Genomic DNA, 20834 nt, shown 5'->3' with positions numbered 1-20834 from the left:
AATACAGTAAATTAGATCTAGTTTTATATTCAATTAATAAGTACATTTACATATTTTAATTAAATTACTGAATATAGCATACCACTAGTTTCATCTTGGGCCTTTTCCTGTAGATCACAGAAAATCGTAGGCTTCACCAAAACAACTCCATAACCTTCATTGTTATGTATGACGTTATTGATCATAGAAATTTTGGGAATATCATAATGTTCATCAAGGAAGTCCTGTAACATCGAAAACAAGTATGTTAAGGAACTGTCATATTGAACAAGTTTCATAAATTCTCTGCCTTTCCCCACACTATTTCTAAAAAGGAAAGTACAAAAGCTATGCTTATTAGTAAGTTGTAGTACTGAGTTCAAAGTAAGTGTTGCTGTTATTTCTGAGGATCTAAAGATACAAGACTTTAATTACTATTAATGTTCTTAAAGTTTATGTACTGTTTATACTTTACAAAACAAAATAACAAAACACAACATGAGACATATACATAACTTTTTAGGTGAAATCATTCTAACTTTTAGAAAAAATGTTTCAGTTAATGCTCACCTTAATAAGGATCCCTTCCTTGCAGTGATGGATCCCATTGTCAGTCAGGGTACACTTACTCCCAGGATATATTTCTATACCAGCACCCTAAAAAATATGAGGTACCAGCTTTAAAAAGTTAAGAATAGGGGCTAGAGAGATGGCTTAGCAGTTAAGAGCACTAGCTGCTCTTCCAAAGGACCCAGGGTTTAATTCCTAGCACCTATATGGTGGCTCACAAGTCCAATTCCAGGGGATCTTACACCCTCTTTCTGGCCTCCCTCCATGAGCACCAGGAATACATGTGGTGCACAGACATACAAGCAGGCAAAACAGTCACATATATGCAAATAAAATATTTAAAAAGACACAATTATAAAGGTTTATTAATATTACAGTGTGTGTGTGTGTGTGTGTGTGTGTGTGTGTGTGTGTGTGTGTGTGTATGTGTGTATACATGCCATGGTGTACCTGTGGAAATCATAAGACAATTTGTAGGAGTTGGTTCTCCCCTTCTCCCATTTTGGTTCTCAGGGACCAAACTCAGGTTTTCAGGTTTAGTAGCAAGCATCTAATCCACTGAGCCATTTTGCTGGCCTTTATTAGGCAGTTCTAATCCATATTGCCACCAAGCAATATTGGGGTACCAAGCAATACTCCAATGATGAGCAACTTTTGATAACTAAGCACTTTCAAAAATCACATTCATGAAACTGAAAAAAAAAAAAAAAAAAAGGTTCATTTACTAAAATGCTTGCAACATAAGCATGAAATGTTTGGATCTCAAACACATACATAAAAATCCAGGCACAATCGTGTGAACCTGTAACTCCAGTGCTGTAAGGACAGAGACAGGAGGATCACTGCCGAGCCAGACTAACCGAGCTCCAGATTCACTGAGAGACATTACCTCAAAAATAAATAATATAGAAGTGATCGAGGAAGAGATTCAACATCAACCTGTCTTATATATGCATGAGTACATGAGCACACATATCCCTACACACACATATCCACACATCACACCACAGAGACAAACAGTAGCACATATAAAAATCACACACACAAACACTTATAAAGATGTACATTGGCCGGGCGGTGGTGGCGCACGCCTTTAATCCCAGCACTCGGGAGGCAGAGCCAGGCGGATCTCTGTGAGTTCGAGGCCAGCCTGGGCTACCAAGTGAGTTCCAGGAAAGGCGCAAAGCTACACAGAGAAACCCTGTCTCGAAAAACCAAAAAAAAAAAAAAAAAAAAAAAAAAAAAAAAGATGTACATTACAAGGAGTAAAGAGTGCCACACTTAATGCTTATCACACATTTTCATTATAGACAAATCAATTTTCTGATTACATCAATAAATTTATTTAACAATTTTGTTGAAAGATGTAGTTATTCAAAATGACTCTCAACAAAGCCTACGGTGGCTCATTCTCAGTCAATCCATCACATGGACCTCAACCCATGCACATCTGGGCAGCAATAAATGGACAAAGGTTTAAAAAAAAGAGCACATGAAGTTGGGAGGGGAAAGTGATAAAGAGGTAGGGGAGGAAATGGAGAAGAGGGAAAAGGTGTATATATGCATGAATGAAATTCTCAAGCACTTAGAGTAACAGCTTCAATTGTTAGAATATTTATAAAGTTATGATCTTTTAAAAATATTAAAAGTATTTACACACACACACACACACACACACACACACACACACACACACACACACACACACACATATCTGTGTAGGAATGTGCACATGTGAGTATAGATGCCCAGAGTCCACAAAAAGGGTGTCAGATCCTTTGGAGTAGGAGTTACAAATAGTTGTTAGTCTACTGACATGAGTGTTGGGAACTGAACCTGGGTCCTCTCCAAGAGCAATATATTAGTTCTTAGCCATTGGGCTACCTCTCCAGTCTCACCAGGGTATAATCTTAAGGGTCTATATTTCTTTCTTTCTTTCTTTTTTTTAAAAAAAAGATTTATTTACTTCTTATGTATACAGTATTCTGTCTGTATGTTTTGCCTGTAGGCTAGAAGAGGGCATCAGATCTCATTATAGATGGTTGTGAGCCACCATGTGGTTGCTGGGAATTGAACTCGGGACCTCTGGAAGAATAGCCAGTGCTCTTAACCGCTGAGCCATTTTACGAGCCCAGGGGTCTATACTTCTTAAGGTCATCATAGGGAAAGTTAGACAATCATTTTCTCTTCCAATGCCTTGTTTATAAAATGCTACAGAGGTCTTATGTTTAATGACTTCCTAAATTTGAGGTGACTAGGAGATTACTAATGTCTGAATTTCCTTGAAGAAATAATAGATTTACAACTATTGGTATCTTGTTTGTTTTATTTATTTTGAACTTAAACACCCTAATTACTTCTTTCCAAAGACAAAGCAATACCTTGGCACCATATACATCTGAGTTCTTCATGAAAAGTTCTGCTGATGTGCGTACTGTGACTCCTGTAGTTTCACATTGCAGTACACAGTTTTCCAGTGTGGTCTTGCCATGGTGAATGACTGTAACAAAAATATTCATTCAATTACTTTAAGTGATATATCAGTATCAGAAACAGCTTACAGCTAACATTAGATGTTGTGATAACTCTTTATAAAAATATCTCTTGACCCCCCCAAAAAACTAAAGTTTTGATGAACTTTCCAGCCAAGTTAATAACAGGTGCTGAGATCATTTAAGACTATGTGCTTAACCCATCTTGTTGTGTATTCAGCCTATTTAAACTTAATCTGCTGTTTTGGTCACTGTTCTATTGCTGCATCATGACCAAGGCAACTCTTAAAAGAGAAATAAGAAAAAGCATTTAATCAGGGGCTTGCTTCACAGTTTTAGAGGGTTAAGTACATGATCATCAGGCGGCACACAGGGAGGTGTGGTGCTGGAGAAGTGCTGAGAATTTTAGATCCTGATCAACAGGTAGAAAGCAGGCAGAGTGAGACTCAGCCTGATGTGGGCTTTTGAAACCTTGAAGTCCACCCCAATAAAACACTCTCCAAAAAGATCACATCCCTAAGCCTTCCCAATAGTTCACTAACTGGGAACCAAGCATTCAAATAGCCAATGAGATCCATTATCATTCAAACTACCACACTGGTCTTTATATATCAACAAACAGCTTTGCTGGGTACCTTGGAAAAAGAAAAAGGATCTTGAAAACAGGTGGCTACATTTCCTATAAAACAAATACTAGAACAATGTTTTGGTCTTTTTGGTGTATCTATAACAAAATTCCTCACCACAATTGTAGGTGTGTAAACTCAGAATAGCATGGTATCTGATAAGACCTCCCTACATATGTCACAATGTAGAGAGGAGCTACATATAGAAGGGGTACGTGTACCAGCAAGGAAGAACAGAGTCACCATGTTCATTCTTATAAGAACATACTCTCAGGGGAACTAATCTGCTCCTACAAGACCTGTACCAATCCATTCCTGAGGATAGAGCCTCAGTAATCTAATTACCTACTACTAGGAAACATGTCCAAAAAAGGGTCTTCAACTTTAAAACTATTATACTAGTATTAGGTGTAGTGAAACATGCCTATAAACCCAGGGCTCAGGAGGCTGAGGCAGGGCTGCCATTTGCCATGATGGCTAGGTTCAGAGTGATAGGCTGTCTCAATAATCAAACCAAACCACAACAAGAAAACATTAATAGAAAAGAAATGAATAAGTTTTCAAGAATAAACTGAGTTATTTTTCACTATGAGGATTCCTAAATTTTCATGATATGCACATAAAGTATTAACCAGCCCTCCATATATCCAAGTAGTATTAAATTTTATCTTCCATGAAAGCCAATTTTTCTCTCAAAGCTCAAAACAAATACATCAAATATCCAGATACTTACCTAAGATTCCTTCTATAGAATCATGCTGGATAAATTTTATGCTTGAAATTTTAACATCCATACCCGTGCAATCCACAAAAGTATCTCCTTTGCCCCTCTTTTCTATGACAATATCATCTGGTAGACCATATCCTAAGGAAGAGAGAAAAACACTTACGTGAAGAGAACTGTCTGTAGCATGAATTCTAATTGGTCTTAATAATAAAAACCTGGAGTCAGATATCAGGGTGAAAGCTGAAAGTTCAGAGAGGCAGAGCAGCAGTCATGAGAAAGAATTTTTACCTCTAGGAATCCTCAGAGTGAAAAGGGGCCTGTGCTCCTGTCTCCAGCCTGCCTTATCACACTTCCTGTTTCCTCCTCCTAAATGCTGGGATTAAAGGTGTGTGCCACCACTGCCTGGCCTCTAATGGCTAGCTCCACACTTTGATCTCCAGGCAAGCGGTATTCCCCTAAGCCTCTGAGTGGACCTAGGATTCTTCTGTTGCAGCCTATCTGCAGCAAACTCCATAGGCTTTTGGGCCCCGAAAACCACAGGAGCTAGCTGCTTTGGCCCGTGCCTCTGTGCAGATGGCTGGCTCTTTGGCTTCTCCTCTCTTGGTGGGTTGTGGGCTCTCCCCAGACTCCCTTCCTTGGGCTGCTACCACCTTGAAACCCGTTCTGGCTTCTACTGTTCTATGCAGAAACAGTCAGCCTCATAACCGAATCATTATCACCAGTAGATCTGGTGAGAAAATTGGGAATTATTAAAGGGAGGAATTAGTTAAAAGAGAGCTATTTCCCACTTTAAAAAATGGGAAACACTATTACAATGGACTTAGGTCTCTATATGATAATACACAGGATGGTTTGAAAATGGAACAATTAAATGAGAGGGTAATTAATTTAGATGGGATTTACATAATGTCAATTATAAAAATTACCTGTTTGATCATTTTTATCTTATCATTAAAAAAGTTCGTTAATGAGTACAGTGTGGTGGTATTGTGTTCCCCAAAATATTGTGTACTCTAATAAATTTATCTGGGGTCAGAGAACAGACAGCCACTAGATACAAAGGCTAGAAAATGGTGGCACTCACACCTTTAATCCTAGCATTCCAGAGATAGAAATCCCTCTGGATCTCTGTGAGTTCAAGGCCACATTGGAAAAAGCCAAGCATGGTGACACACGCCTTTAATCCCAGAAAGCCAGCCTTTAATCCCAGAGAGTGATGGTAGAAAGCAGAAAGATATATAAGGCGTGAGGACCAGAAACTAGAAGTATTTGGCTGGTTCAGCATTTGGCTGGTTAAGCATTCAGGCTTTTAAGCAGCAGTTCAGCTGAGAGCCATTGGGATGAGGACACAGAAGCTTCCAGTCTGAGGAAACAGGACCAGCTGAGGAATTGGCAAGGTGAGATAGCTGTGGCTTGTTCTGTCTCTCTGATCTTCCAGCATTGACCCCAATAACTGGCCTTGGGTTTGATTTTATTAATAAGAACTTTTAAGATTCCTGCTACAGTACAGAGATAAAAGTTTTAGAAAAACTTATTAAAACATACCATAGAGATATTCAGACCCAGACAGAAGAATTTAAAGGAGAAATAATCTCAGCATTGCATTATAAGGTTAGGGAGGAACAGCCTAAGATTTCAAACAGCCAACTTTAATTTATCCAGTAACCTTACAGGAACTGCCAAATGATAGATATCCTCAAGACTATAAGACTATCTGAATGGACTCCTGTGCAAATGTTAGATTTGAAGAGATTCAAGGAAGCAATAGTCTCATATGGCATGCATTCACCTTTTGTGAAGTAGATGTTAAACTTGTAATCAACTTGTAATAGAATTATCCCTCAAGACTGGAGAGACTTGGTCACAGCAGTCTTGAAGCCTGGTCCTCAGTTAGAGTGGAGGACCTGGTGGAAAGATGAGGCTACAACTATTGAGCAATGAAGTAGGGTGAGAGGTATTGAAATCTCCCAGGATCAACTTCTTAGAGAGGGAGATTATGCTATTAATGTAGAAAGGCAATCTCTATATAATGACCACACCCTAGCTTCATGCCTCCTAGCAGCCTTGAATGCTTGAGACAGAATTGAAGAAGTAGGAAAGAAAATTGAGTCATTTACTAAAGTTATGCAGGGCTCAAAAGAAAATTTCACTATTTCTTACAAAGATTGACTTCAGCAGTAAATAGAATGATACCAAATTCAGAAGCTAGACAAATAATAATTGAATCTTTGGCTTTTGAAAACACTAATGCACAATGCAAAAGGGTAATTAGACTATTAAAGGCAAGATCAGCACCCTTGGAGGAATGGATCTGAGATACAGTCAATATTGAATCTCTTGACCACGATGCTGCTTGGATAGGAGGTGACTTCCAGAGGTTTGAAGAAAAATTGAAATGTCAAGTGTTTCAATTGTGGTAAACAAGGTCACCTAAAAAGGGACTTTAAACACAACATTCCTAGAAACAATGTTTTTGTTTTCTAAGAATAATCCCAATAGAACGCATGGATTCTGGAGTATGCAGAAGGTGTGGTAACGGCAGACATTGGATTAATAAATGTAGATCAACAAGGGACACGCAAGGTAACCCTTTGCCATCGGTAACACCTTGAGGGGTCTCTCATAGGCCCCCATGTCAAATTCTGTTAAGTCCTTTCCTGTCATTGTGGAGGAAACTCCTTCCCAGAGCAATTAAAGGACCTAAAGCCAATTGTGAAAAATCATACTGCTCTGGATGATAGAAAAGCTTTAAGAAATAAAACAAAAAATTCAGGAGAAACCATTAATCAAAATTGATAAAGATTAGATTTGAACAAGAGAGACCTCTTGAGTAGAAGAGGTGATAGTTCATCAACCAGCATGACCATTCAATTTAAACTAACTCATAAAACTAACAAATGCTTTTCATTTGATCAGATATAACTTGCCAAAAGGGAACCTCCCCAAAGTTAGGATTGGGGAAGGGTTTTATTTTGTCTTTTCAGGAAAATAAAGGCATCCAGCTAAAGAATCTGAAGACCAAATGAGACATCTGAAGAAAAAGGACAAATCATCCAGAAAAAAAATGTCCCAAGAAAAAGAGTAAATTGGCCTATTGATATATCACATTTTCAACAGGATGAAATTTCCTAACTCTTCCTAAATGTTTGTTTCTGCTGTTCTCTAAAGACATGAGTGTGACTCTCTCCTTCTCTAAACCCAAGAATGCTTCTTAAAGTAAAAGCTAAAATTTCAGGCTCATGTCAGAAGAGTCACCTGATAAGGGATAGAAGAAAAACAAAAATTAAGGGACTATTTTATTGCCACTAATCTCACAATCTTTTGGTTTCATTTTGACTCTTTAAAACTTTTTTTGTAAGGTATGATTATTTTCTCAAAATCTATAAGATTAATTATATATATTTTAAACTTTTTTTTTGTCATGATATTAATGGTCACATGGAGTACTAAGTAATTCTAGAAAAAGGTTTCATCTAGCTTCCTGTACATGATTTTGAGTTTGAGTCTCTATTAGGTAACTAGGAATTAAGTTTTTTGTACTCTGGATGTATACAACAAACATCAATCCTTTAACCTTTTTGGTAAATAAATAAATGTCTGCATATGACATTTAAAATGTTTAAGTTTTCAGCAGTGAACCATGAACATGCCTAACAGTGACCTTTGAAGTCTCCAAAAGGATGACGGGGTCCCACAATGAGGATTCCATCTGTATTATGATAATGTTACTAAGCTGACAAATACCACCCAAAGATCAGCTTTGGACAACAAACTGCTCAGGATAATCTTGAGGTGGCTAGCTGAGATGATCCAGCCTCACAGACTACTCTAGCCAGAACTTGAGATAAGACCTGCACTTTCCCATTATGAAAAACTGGACAACAAATGATACAGCTACCTCTCCTAGGACTTGAAATTAACTCAAATTTTTCTTTTCAGGATCCCCTAAAGATGCCTTTGCCCCCAGACAGCAGGAAGTAAACTTAAGAACATGATGCCCACATTCATAAGAGATGGGGTGGGTGGCTTTTGGTCATTCAGTGGGTTATGGATATTTGTCATTGTTTAGAGTGGTTGGTTACAAGTTGTTATTGGTAATGGTCAGAAAAAAAGCTGAACAAAGGACATTAGATTGAGAGTTCTTGTTTTGAAAAGAAAAAAGGGAGCTATAGATATGATAAGGATAGATTATAGAATCTACTTTTAAACCAAAAAAGCAACTAATAGACTTAAATATTTTACATTGATATGGATTTTTATATATGATACAAAATTAAGATTATTTTTGTTAGAGCATACTGTACACGTTTCTAATCTTGTTGAAGGTATTATACCTATACAGCTCATTTATCAATGTCATGCGAATTCCTAGTCCTAGAAAGTTATTATTACCAACTATTTAGGATAATAAGGAAATGCAGGTTAGTAACTAGTCACCTATTACAATTGAACTTGTAGTCATATCAGGTATGTTTTCAAGGTCAAAGAGATATACTTTAGGTAGACATCAAACACTTCAGAGAGCTACTGACTATGGTATTTAAGATATTTTAATAACATAGGTTCCTTTTTTTTTTTTTTTAAATAACAATGAGACATATCTGCTCCTGGCAGCACAAATTTACTTCAGAGAAGATGATGGGCATTGAAGAAACTACATATGGAGTTTACTTTCTTTGTGGTAAGTTAGCCACTGGGCAAGAAAATGCCCTTGCCTCAACTGTTGACAGTATGCTGTCCAAATGGGACAAGGACACAAAAGCAAGGCCTGCTAAACTTTGCCAAGGTAAGGTAGGACAGCCCTTTGGAATATCCTGCTTCACAGAAAAGTCTGTCAGATATTCTTAGCTTGTAGGCCGAAGATGGATGCCCCAACATTGCAGAGGAACTGTGGGTGACTGACTGTCCAGGCAGCCAGATGTTTCTGTCATTTCTCACATTTTTTGGAAGTTGCATGCTTGTACTTCCTGTTTACTCAGGTAATATTATTTCCTTCTTGGGTCTCTGATGGAGTTGAAGTCTTTATAGCTATAGTTATAATTATCCTTGTTACCAGATTCAGCAAAGAAAATCACTAGAGATGTGTAAAGTATATAAGGTTGAGAGACATTAAAAGATAATTTTGGTAATGCAAGTTAGGTTAGAAAGTGAATTAGGACTGCTCTCACCCAATGTGAGGTTGAACTGTTGACCTTGTGTACATCCTACTTACAAATTAGTCTGTCAGATACGCTAAGCCTATAGGCTGAAGATGATGCCCCAACACTGCGGAGAAACCTCAGGTGACTGTCCAGGCAGCTGGCTGTTTCTGTCAACTCACAATTTTTTGGAAGTTGCTTGCATGCACTTCCTGTTTTTATTTTTTGTTAGCTAATATTATTTCCTTCTTGGATCTCTGAGGGAGTTGAAGATTAGTTAGTTATAGTTGAAGATTAGTTAGTTATAGTTGAAGATTAGTTAGGATAGAAAGTGAATTAGGTACATTTTGGACTTACCAAAATAGGATAGATAATGGAATTATTTTCTTTGAATTTGTCAAATACAAATGTACTAGACATTGTTTAGGTATTTATTGCTTGTATATATGGTATATAGTTATTGTACTTTTGTATATAGTTTTTCTTACATTAGTTACAACTTTTTTCCTTTTTTCTTTTTATTAAAATAGAAAAGGGGAAATATGGTGATATTTGTAAATCAAATGTGATTTGTATGTTAATAAATAAAGTTGCCTGGGGGTCAGAGCTATTAGCAAGCCATAGCGAAAGCTGGGCGGTGGTGGTGCATGCCTTTAATCCCAGCATTTGGTAGGCAAAGCTAGGTAGATCTCTGTGTGTTCAAGGATACCACCAGGATTGGAGACATAAGCCTTTAATCTCAATACCAACCATAGAAGACCTGGAGGTCTATACAGACAGGCAGTGACTAGGAGGTCATGTGGTTGGGTTTACAACCAATGAGAAGGCAGAACAGAAACTCTATAAAAAAGACAGAAACATAGGAAGTAGGTCTCTTTCGGAGAGGTAGGACAACAGCGACAGTGAAGGGTAAGGTTTTTAGCTCTTAGCTATTGCTCTGACCTCTTGGCTCTCATCTCTGTATTGGCTCTGTGTTTCTTATTTAATAAGACAATTACATCTACATTATGAATTCTGGACTCAACAAGACAGGATAGATATGGAGTATTTTTCTGTGCATTTGTCAATTGTTTATAGACTAGATAGTGTTGCTGTATTTATTGACTGTATATACTGTATACAGTCATATTTATTGTATATAATTTATAATCTTATATTAGTTATCACCTTCTTTTTTATTTTAGACAAAAAAGGGGAAATGTGGTGATATTTTGTTTGTGTATACACAAATAAAGCTTGCCTGGAGATCAGAGTGCATAGCTAGCCACTAGAGGCCAGGCAGTGGTGGCACATACCTTTAATCCCAGCACTTAAGAGGAGGAAACAGGAAGTGATGATAAGGTGGGTTGGAGAGAGGAGCTCAACCTTTTCAGGCTGAGGATTCGGTAGAGATAAGAAGTCTAGTGGTTGGTTCCTTTACTGGTCTTTCAGTGTTTACCCTGATATTTGGCTCCAGGTTTTTATTATTAAGACCAATTAGGATTCGTGCTACAGAACTGGAAAGTATTACACTGAGTAACCTAGGCCCAGAAAGGAAAACCCATATTTTCTTTCTTGTATACATAGCTTCAAAATTTAGATTTTTTTAAATTAAAATTTAATTCTCTATAGTGTCAAGAAAGATGCCATGGGCAGACAAACACTGAGGGAAGAGGTAGTAAAACACAGGGACATAAAAGTCGGGGAGCTAGGGGTGGATATGGAGTGCTGGAAAGATAGGAAAAGTTATATAGAAACAGTACTTTATAAAGTTAAAAAAAAAGCTAAAGAATTTAAACTAAAAAAGGCTTGCAATGGAAGTACTCTTCATGTATGGATAATGGTCCTCACAGAAGTTATAAGCTTTGGGGTTGGGGATTTAGCTCAGTGGTAGAGCACTTGCAGGCAAGCACAAGGCCCTGGGTTCGGTCCTCAGCTCTAGGGGAAAAAAAAAAAAAGTCATATGCTTTTAAACAAGAGCCCAGTACCAGAGGTGGTATACTGTCCTGTGACTTGTTGACCAGAAACGTCTCAGAAGTCCCAAAAAGAACACAGGCTATTGTCATTGCTCTCGGTCACCCACCAGAACGTGAGGGTAACATACTTTTGTTATAGGACACAGAGAAAATGATATACAACCATGCAGAACTCCCTCTCTGCTGGCTAGGGTTCACAGGACCAGGAGGTGCTATCCAGGATGCTAAGGGAAAAATCTTAACAATAGTCTCACCCAACTGTGGAACATGCTTGCGATAACACACACCTGCCAGACAGAATATGCTCACTGATACAATGGTAGCATGACTATCTTGGTAATAGCTAACTGCTGTGTGAATGGATATGGGGCCTACTCCTTTAGATATATTTCATAGCTGGTACTATAAACCTATGGCTGAGAAGCTCATGGGCTGAAAGGAAGAGAATACTACCCGTCTCCATATTTGAACATGCTGTCAAACTACTTTCCAAACATGATGTTACCCTTTGCAGAGAGGGAGATATATATCTGGTCAAAGTGTTAAGAATATGTGACTGCTAAGTGACATTTAAATCATCATCTGCTACAACAACCACCATCCAAGGATCAGGAACCATCACAGAAGTCAGGGCACCAAACAATTTAATAGAAGATTGGAAAGAGTATCATGAACTGCTGTCATCCATATATGACATGGCCACTGCAACCATAAACAAAGAGCATTTTTACATGCTTATACAAGACTGAGCTCTTCAGCTTATCTTGGATAGATGAGGTATCCATGAAACTTCATTCCTTCCTGAGAGCCAATGACTGGTAATGATTGCTGGGGTGTGTGTATGTCTTATCATTTTCTGTAATGGTGTAACCATTAGGTGCTATGTAGGAAGAAGTTCGGATGGAAAAGGAGATGACAGAAGGTAATGAGAGAGGTTGAATAAAATCATAACGCAGTGTGTACGTATATGAAATTGTCAAACAAGAAGGAAAATAAATAAGCAACTTTTTTTTAAAGAGTCCTAATAAAGCCAAAGCAATAATGAATTTAAAAAAAAGTATCACCATTTACCAAAAACAGCATGGTAGATAAGATCCAGATATAAACCCATGCAGCTACAGCCACTTGATTTTTAGCAAAGATGCCAAAAATATTCATTGTAGAAAAGACAGTTTCTTTAACAAGTATGCTTGGAAAAAGACATATGCATGTAGAAGAATGAAATTAGATGCTTACTCCTCATCTTGGACAGGGATTAAAGATCAAAACATAAGGCCTAAAACTCTGAAAGTGTTAGAGAAATACACAGGGAAGACTTCAAGAACTATGCATAGGTAAGTATTCCAAGTATTCAAGGAGATAAGACTAATAAACAATAACTGCCCTCATGAAATTAAGCTTCCATACAGCAAAGGTCTTGTTAATGGAGGGAAAATGTACTCTTCAGAATGGGAGAAAATATTTTCCAGCTATATATTCAAAAGATGGTTAATATATATGATATTTTAAAAAAAAAACCCTCAAAATACTAAAACAAAACAAGCAACCCAATGAAAAAGCAGGCCATGGAATTGAATAGAGAACGTCCAAAGAAGAGGTGCGAATGGCCAATGAATATCTTTAAAGTATTTAACATTTTAGTCATTATGGAAATGCAAATTAAAGCAACCCTGAGATTTCATCTCATCATAGTCAACCATCATTAAGACAATGAATTACGCTGGGCAGTGGTGGCGCACACCTTTAATCCTAGCACTCAGGAGGCAGAGGCAGGTGGATCTCAGCCTGGTCTGTAGAGTGAGTTCCAAGACAGCCAGGACTGTCACACAGAGAAACCCTGTATTGAAAAACAAAAACAAAACAAAACAAAAAACCACCCCCCACCAAAAAAAAAAAAAAAAAAAAAAAAAAAAAAAAAAAAAAAAGAAAGAAAAAAAAAAAGAAAAGAAAAGAAAATGAATGCCAACAAATGTTGGTGAAGATGAGGAGAAAGAAAAATTCTTATTCACTATTAGTAGGAATGTAATATGGACTATGGAAATCAGTGTGGAAATTTCTCAAGATACTAAAAATAGAACTAACATATGACCCTGCTATACCACTCCTGGACAAACACTCAGAGAACTCTTCAAACCTACTAAAGAGATACTTGTTTATCCATATTTATTGCCGTTCCATTCATAATGAAAAAAAAAAAAGACTAGATATCCATCAACTGATAATGATATTGTGGTTTATATACACAATATTTATATTGTGGTACATATATACAATTCAGTTCTAAAAAAGAAGATATGAAATTATAAAGTTCACAGGTAAATGAAGCAGAAAATATTAAGTGAGGTAATCCAGATTCAGAAAGACAAACATCTCATTTTCTCTCTTGTATGTGTATCTTAGCTTCTAATTTTTAATGTATTTGTATTTAGATGAGAGGGGATATAGTATATATCATGAAGGGAGGGGTGCGAGAAATAACAGAACTCGTGATATGAAAGTAGAAAGGGAGTACTGGGAATCAAAGGGTTAAAGCAGGGATAGGGAAGCAAGGAGGCAGTGACAGGCAGAGGTTGTGGCGAGGGTAAATATGAAAACGTCACAAGGAAACCTGCTACTTTGTAAGATAATTAACAAATTCACACACACCCACACACTTCTGTTCTAGAAATAGATTTCCTTTCTATAAACTACCAATTTTCTAGAACCTATACTTGTTACTAATAGTCTTTGTTTTTAATGTGCATCTATAAAAATCTTATCAATATACTGCTACAAACACTTATGATTCAAACTGTTCTAACACTGGGTCAATTTCTTTTACAATTTAAATATCCTTAATGTGAGCTGGGTGGTGGTGGCACACACCTTTAATTCCAGCACCCGGGAGGCAGAGCCAGGTGGATCTCTGTGAGTTTGAGGCCAGCCTGGTCTACAGAGCGAGATTCAAGACAGGCACCAAAACTATAGGGAGAAACCCTATCTTGAAAAATGAAAAAAAAAAAATCATTAATGTGTCAAAGCACCTCACTTGAAATCAGATGGGTTGAATTTTGGAGTTAGTCAAGATCACTAATTTACTGTTTACTTACTATGAATAAAAGTTTGGTTATGATCTTCCATACTCACCTTCTAACTCAATGGAGTCAGCTATGGAGCAGGTGCCATGAACCACATAATGGCCAGGACAAATAATAACAGTGTCACCCTCATGGCAGGCATTTATAGCAGACAACAGATCACTATGGAACTAGAAAACAACATATTGTAAATATACATCCCCAAAGCCACTTAGGTATCACTCCAAGGGCCTTCATGTCCCATTTGAAAATGAACCCAACTTTGTTTTTATCTATCTTTCTAATAGTGCACTTAGCCTAGTATGTGCTTTTGCATTGCTATCACTGAAAAAGAACAGTGCTCTTACTATTTGGATCTCATAGAAAACCAACTCCAGAAACTTTCTGTAAACACTTTGTAGAATTGGTGAAAATTTGGAGTTAATCAAAAGCAGTCACTTAGAGCAAAAATTTCTTTTTACCTGAATTTCTGTTTCTTCTTTGCAAGACTCCTCACAAAACCTGTCCCTGAATAGAGACCGCAGCAGACCTGTCTTCATGGTGGAGGAAACCACATGGGTGACCTTCTGGCCATTTTGACGAGTGCCCTTGGCTTGGATATTAGAGTTCTTCTGATAACCAAAAACATATCTTTAAAACAAACAAACAAAAACAAAACAAGAAAACAAGAACCATCACTTCTCACTAAGATAGCTAGTAAGATATGCTAAATAATTAAGAACAACAAGACACATACCTCAACAAAGGATTCTCGATGAGTTTTAACTTCTGTTTCAACTGTTCAATCTCTGAATACAAATTTAACCCTTCCACCATGGAGATATTTTCCTGCTCAGAATCAGAATTACAATTTGACAAACTGCTTCTCAGATTTAAAAATTTTCTGTAACTCTCTTCACATTGAGACAACAGATTGTGGTAGTCAACAATAAGTCCTGAGGGAACTCGATCTTCAAGTATATCATAATACCTGAAAGTTTAAAAGCAAATTAAAATCCATTCCCTTTTCTAGGACATTTTCCTATCATTAAGATTTGATTTAGTCCTCAAAGACTCAGCTTATTTTACCATCATTTTTAGCACTCTCTTTGTCTGCAAGCCACCATTCCTGGGTCACTTCTTACTTTTCTATTCTTCCCCCTACCCATCAGCCATCTGCAAACTTACAAGCTTTGTTCTTGATCTGTTGGCCTGTGAGTAAGCCACCTTTCCGGAGTAAATCTCTTATTACCTTTCCCTGGCCTTAAATTAGTCTTTACCCCACCCCACCCTGCCATCTGCAAATCTGTAATCCTAATTATAGAGTTGTGCTCATGAACTTTCAACATTCGTAAACCTCCTTTCTTGGACTAGCTATAGACCTGTAGTTTAGGAGCTATCTTTCCCTGGTCCAATTCAACAGATCACCTACTTATTATACCTGGCCTTGCTCTACGGACACATGGCCTGCATTGGCCTAATCTAAAGAGGGGCAGGTTTGCACACCAGTCACACAACCAAAGAAAGAAGTCCACATGCTCAGGTCAAATCATAAAAACCAAAACAATATGAAAGCCCAAAATAAAATAGCATGCCTCCCATCAAACTTAGTCCTATAGAAGTGTTCTCTAATGAGAATGTGCTAGATGAACCTCAGGTCACAGACTTTAAAAGAACAATCACAAACTATGCAAAAATGTAAATACACAAACATTGATCTCTGAGAAGAAAATAATAAATACTTGAGTAATGTACAAGAAAAAATACACAGCTGAATGAAGATAATTTGAGATTTGAAAACTAAATTCAATAAAGAGATAGAAACATTTAAAAGAATACAAGTCAAAATGAGGATGGAATGGAAAAACTCAGTATTCCAATTAGAGAACTCAGAGCAAAGCCTTACAAGTAAAATGAATCAAACAGAAAATATAATAGCAAGATACAGCAGAGGTTCTAGAAAAAAATAAGCTAAGAAATTATTATTTTAGTCAAAGGATAGGAAAAAACCAGAAATGTGGGATACCATTAAATCTTGAAATTATAGGCATAGAAGACCAAGAATTAGGAGGCAATGTCATGGACCAGATCTTTAACAACATCATAGAAGAAAACTTTCTCAAGCTAAGGAAAGACATACTCAAAGAACACCAACTACTCAAAACCAGAAAATTAAACACTCCACATCATATCATAGCCAAAACACTATACAAGACAAAGAAAATATTAAAAGCTAGAAGAAAGAAGATACAAGTTACATATAAAAGAAAGTCCACTAGAATAACACCTGATTTATCAATGGAGTCTCTGAAAACCATAAGAGCCAAGAGCAATACACTCTAAGTTATAAAAGACTACAACTGCCAACTCAAGACTACTGTACCCAGAAAAAAATATCTGACATAGTTGAATGATTAAAACAAAACAAAAACATTCCATGATTCCAAATGGCCTAAAAGAATTCATATACAGCAATAACAAACCTTAACAAATACAGAAAAAATTTAAAATAAAAAAATCCCTTGTAGCCTATCTGAATATTTAAATATAAAATTGACACAAGACTCTAGCAAACTAGTGTATAAACTCAGAGAAGTTAAACAACTTATTACTGAATGGCAAGTGGGTCAAATAAATCAAAATATTCCTGAAACTAAATAAAAACAAAAGAGAAACATAACAAAACCTCTGAGACACATTATAAGCAGTTCTACGAGTGACGTTCATAGCCCCAAGGACCTACATTAAAAAAACCAGGAAGAGTACAAATAAATGACTTAACAATGCAATTCAAGAAATTAGAAAAATAACAAAAATTAAAGCAACAATTAATGATATAGAAAAAAAGAAAACATTACAAAGAATAAATGAATCAAGAATTGGTTCTTTGAGACAGTAAACAAGATAGACCTTCTATCTTTTCTTTGGTTAGTTACCTCTGGCTCAACTAACCAAAGGAAAGAGTTAGATGAAAAAGACTGCAGGGGCTAGAGAGATGACTCAGAGAGGCGGTTCTTCCTGAGTTCAATTCCCAAAAACCCAATGGCAGCTCGCAACCATCTATAATGAGATCTGATGCTCTCTTCTGGAGTGCAGGTAGGCATGCAGACAGAACACTGTATACATAATAAATAATCTTAAAAAAATGCATGCAGTAAAATGACATGACTAAGCTAGTGGGTAAAAATTAATGAAAAAAAGAGAGGATCTATATGGAACTTAAGTACAATATTACTCTCATTATATATAATTATATATAATTTTTAAATAATCATTTTATTTCTCAATTAAAAGTGTACTAACTAGTTATGACTCAAACAAGAGCTTTTTAATATTATACTCACCTGGGTAGCATCTAAAAATGTAAATGTCCAGACTCCCAATCAGACCAATTAAATAGCTCTCTTAAACACAGATGTACTTTCTAAAGTTCTCTACAGAAACTAATACATAGTGAATGTTGAGAAATAATGCCTTAAATGTTTTGTTTTGTAGAAGTTTTGCTGTTTTAAATTAGTAATGCTCTGAATAAGATGGGAGAAGAAAAACATACCCTAAGCAAACATATCAAACTATAGCGAATACTTAACATTTTAAAGAAAATAAATTTTCAGGCTTTTCAAATATTAGAAGACACTAGAAAGTGTGGATTTGGTGCTTTAGTTAACCCATATGCATCTAAAGATAATCTGCAAGTCCACTTTCCAAACAAGAAACCAGGGACCATCATTGACAGATGCATCAGGTCAAGCTGTGAAGACCAGACTCAATTTTAAAAGCAGTCTCTTAACATTTCTGCAACCATGTTAATTAGCACATTTTTTATACTGACACTTCAAAGTTTGAAAATAATACACCAACAGTCATATTTCTGCCTCCTACATTTTGTTATAGTGTGTTTTGAATTAGAAAGGAAAAATACACATAATAAAAATCAAAACAATATGGTTTGATCACTTTTAAATGTTGCCTGTTGACAACTCTTCTATCAGCACAGGGAACTTTTCCCATCTGCCAACATTTCTATCAGACCATTTTCCTTTCTTCTCCATTACAACAACAAAAATAATCTCCCTTAGGTTCTCACATTTGCCAGTGAAATGTATGATACCATATTAATTAATCATTGTTAGCATATGGAAGACTGTCAAATCAGAACATATTTTTTCTGTAGGTAAAGATCAAATATACCAGATACATATGACATTTACCTATAATTAAATTTCACACCTATAAAAATTAACTATTGCTGTTTAAGTAACCAAAATAAACTTAGAAAATATTCAGTCTCTTAACAATATCCAAGATTCTTAACATACAAGCTCAGTTGAATATTATTCAGTGAATTGAACACACAGAAATAAGAGTCCCTAATGGCTAGGTGTCTAGGAGGAGGGGGAGGAATGAGAACTACAGAAGACAGATTGTTGGAATCAGGAAGTCTTTCATAAGTTGATGACTTATCCCAAGCAAGTTTATTAAAAAGTAGAGCATCTTATATACGGTTTGCAAGGAACAAAACGGCCAAAGATCAGCAGAGAGCTAAATCAGATGATGTTGGCAAAGAAAACAGGATTCCTCAGACACAGCTACCCCAGGGCTGACAACCACAACCATTCAGAGGAGAAAGCCAGGTTCCCAGAGGCCAAAACCGTAACTCCTTCAAGGCCCTGGCATCAGCCCTACACTGGGATCTTGCCAAGTTTATACCCTGGGTAAGGACACAGAACTAGAGTTCTCTGTTCCCTTTTTCTTTTCATTGGGGCCTCTGAGGAAGCCTGGGATTGGCCTGGCTCCCAATATTTCGGACTTACAAGCTTTTAACCTAGATATTCTTAAAACTCTACTTTTAATTTAGTTCATAAATAGAACTAAATAATAGACACAAGCCTATTATTGCAATACTAGTGAGACCAGGGCGGGGGAGGGGGACTATAGAGATTATATCTCAAAACGAAACAGAATACAAGTATACAAGTACACACACACACACACACACACACACACACACACACACACACACTGCAGGTGTCTGTTTTTCCCCCAAAAGGTTTATTCAATAACTGCCATGATGCACTATCTGTACATCAGAAGCTCCTGTCTGTGTGTCTACCACATCAGTAAGTAATAAATACTTACAATCTCAGTCGCGGTTCAACACATCTGATAAAATAATCATACTCATCTTCTTCTTCTTCATCCCAGCTCCTCCAAATGTTTTTATAGAAAAACCTGAAAAGAAGCTTAATATCAATCAGATTCAAATGCTGGTTCAAAAGGCCGGTGTTGTGGTTTGAATATGGGAAGTCTACCATAGGCTCATGAGGGTGAACACTTGGTCTCCAGCAGGTCACAATGTTTGGAAACATTTAGGGGATGGAGTCTTGCTGAAAGAAATACTAGGCAGGAAGCTTAAAGGTTTTAGCATGGCTGTACGGGCAGTTATTTCTCTGGTTCCATCCTGCCTATACAAGGTTTGGGGACAGTATTACACTGCTGCTACCTTCCTAACTATGATGGTCTATGTCCCTCTTTGGAGCAGTAAGATAAAAGAAACCCTTTCTTCACTAAATTGCTTCATATTTTCTTTAAAACTCCCCAGATGCTTCAACATATGAAAAAATTCCAAACATATAGATAAAAGAAAACAGACAATATGAATAGCAGCTTCAAATACTATCAATTCACAGGTAATTTCCCCCATCTCTACCCACAAACGCTGCCTAGGGGGCCAGCCTCCAGGTAGCACCAGGGATTGCAAAAAACAAAACAAAACAACCCATGAATGCAGTGAGGGCTAGACTTTTTCTATCTGACGGGCGATAAAGAAACACATGCTTTATGATGGTAACTTTTCTCTTTTACTTCATCTTAAAAAATAACAACTCCATTTTCCATACACCTCTTCTACATACATAGCTATACATTTCATCTACATAGCTCTCTCTTCTATCCATACATCTTTCCTCAACAGCTACATCTCCACATACCTCTCTTCTACATATTTCTTTTTACACACTTTTTTTTTTTTTTGGTTTTTCGAGACAGGGCTTCTCTGTGTAGTTTTGGTGCCTGTCCTGGATCTCACTCTGTAGACCAGGCTGGCCTCGAACTCACAAAGATCTGCCTGGCTCTGCCTCCCAAGTGCTGGGATTAAGAGCATGCGCCACCACCGCCCGGCACACACATCTTTACATAGATGCTGCTCCATCTCTCTACAGTTACTCATCTTCTATACATAGTTCTACACAGCTCTTTACAGCTCTCTACATAGCTACACAGCTGTTTACA

At 36.9% G+C, this 20834-nt stretch overlaps 1 protein-coding gene across 1 annotated transcript in view; it reads right to left on the bottom strand.

Annotated features, from left to right (window-relative positions):
* Shcbp1 (SHC binding and spindle associated 1) overlaps positions 1–20834 on the bottom strand; it is a 40413-nt gene that overhangs the window by 1694 nt on the left and 17885 nt on the right. The window contains exons 5-12 of the mRNA XM_006988330.4: positions 19683–19775; positions 15301–15534; positions 15026–15194; positions 14614–14734; positions 4401–4532; positions 2931–3049; positions 550–636; positions 83–224 (exon numbers count right to left, since the gene is read on the bottom strand). Coding sequence (XP_006988392.2) covers positions 83–224; positions 550–636; positions 2931–3049; positions 4401–4532; positions 14614–14734; positions 15026–15194; positions 15301–15534; positions 19683–19775 — 1097 coding nt within the window. The remainder of the gene's footprint in view (positions 1–82; positions 225–549; positions 637–2930; positions 3050–4400; positions 4533–14613; positions 14735–15025; positions 15195–15300; positions 15535–19682; positions 19776–20834) is intronic.

Source organism: Peromyscus maniculatus, chromosome 17 (genome assembly GCF_049852395.1).
Source record: "Peromyscus maniculatus bairdii isolate BWxNUB_F1_BW_parent chromosome 17, HU_Pman_BW_mat_3.1, whole genome shotgun sequence".
Taxonomy (NCBI): Eukaryota; Metazoa; Chordata; class Mammalia; order Rodentia; family Cricetidae; genus Peromyscus; species Peromyscus maniculatus.
Note: the sequence above shows the minus strand (reverse complement) of the source record. Positions and strands in the feature narration are given on the sequence as shown.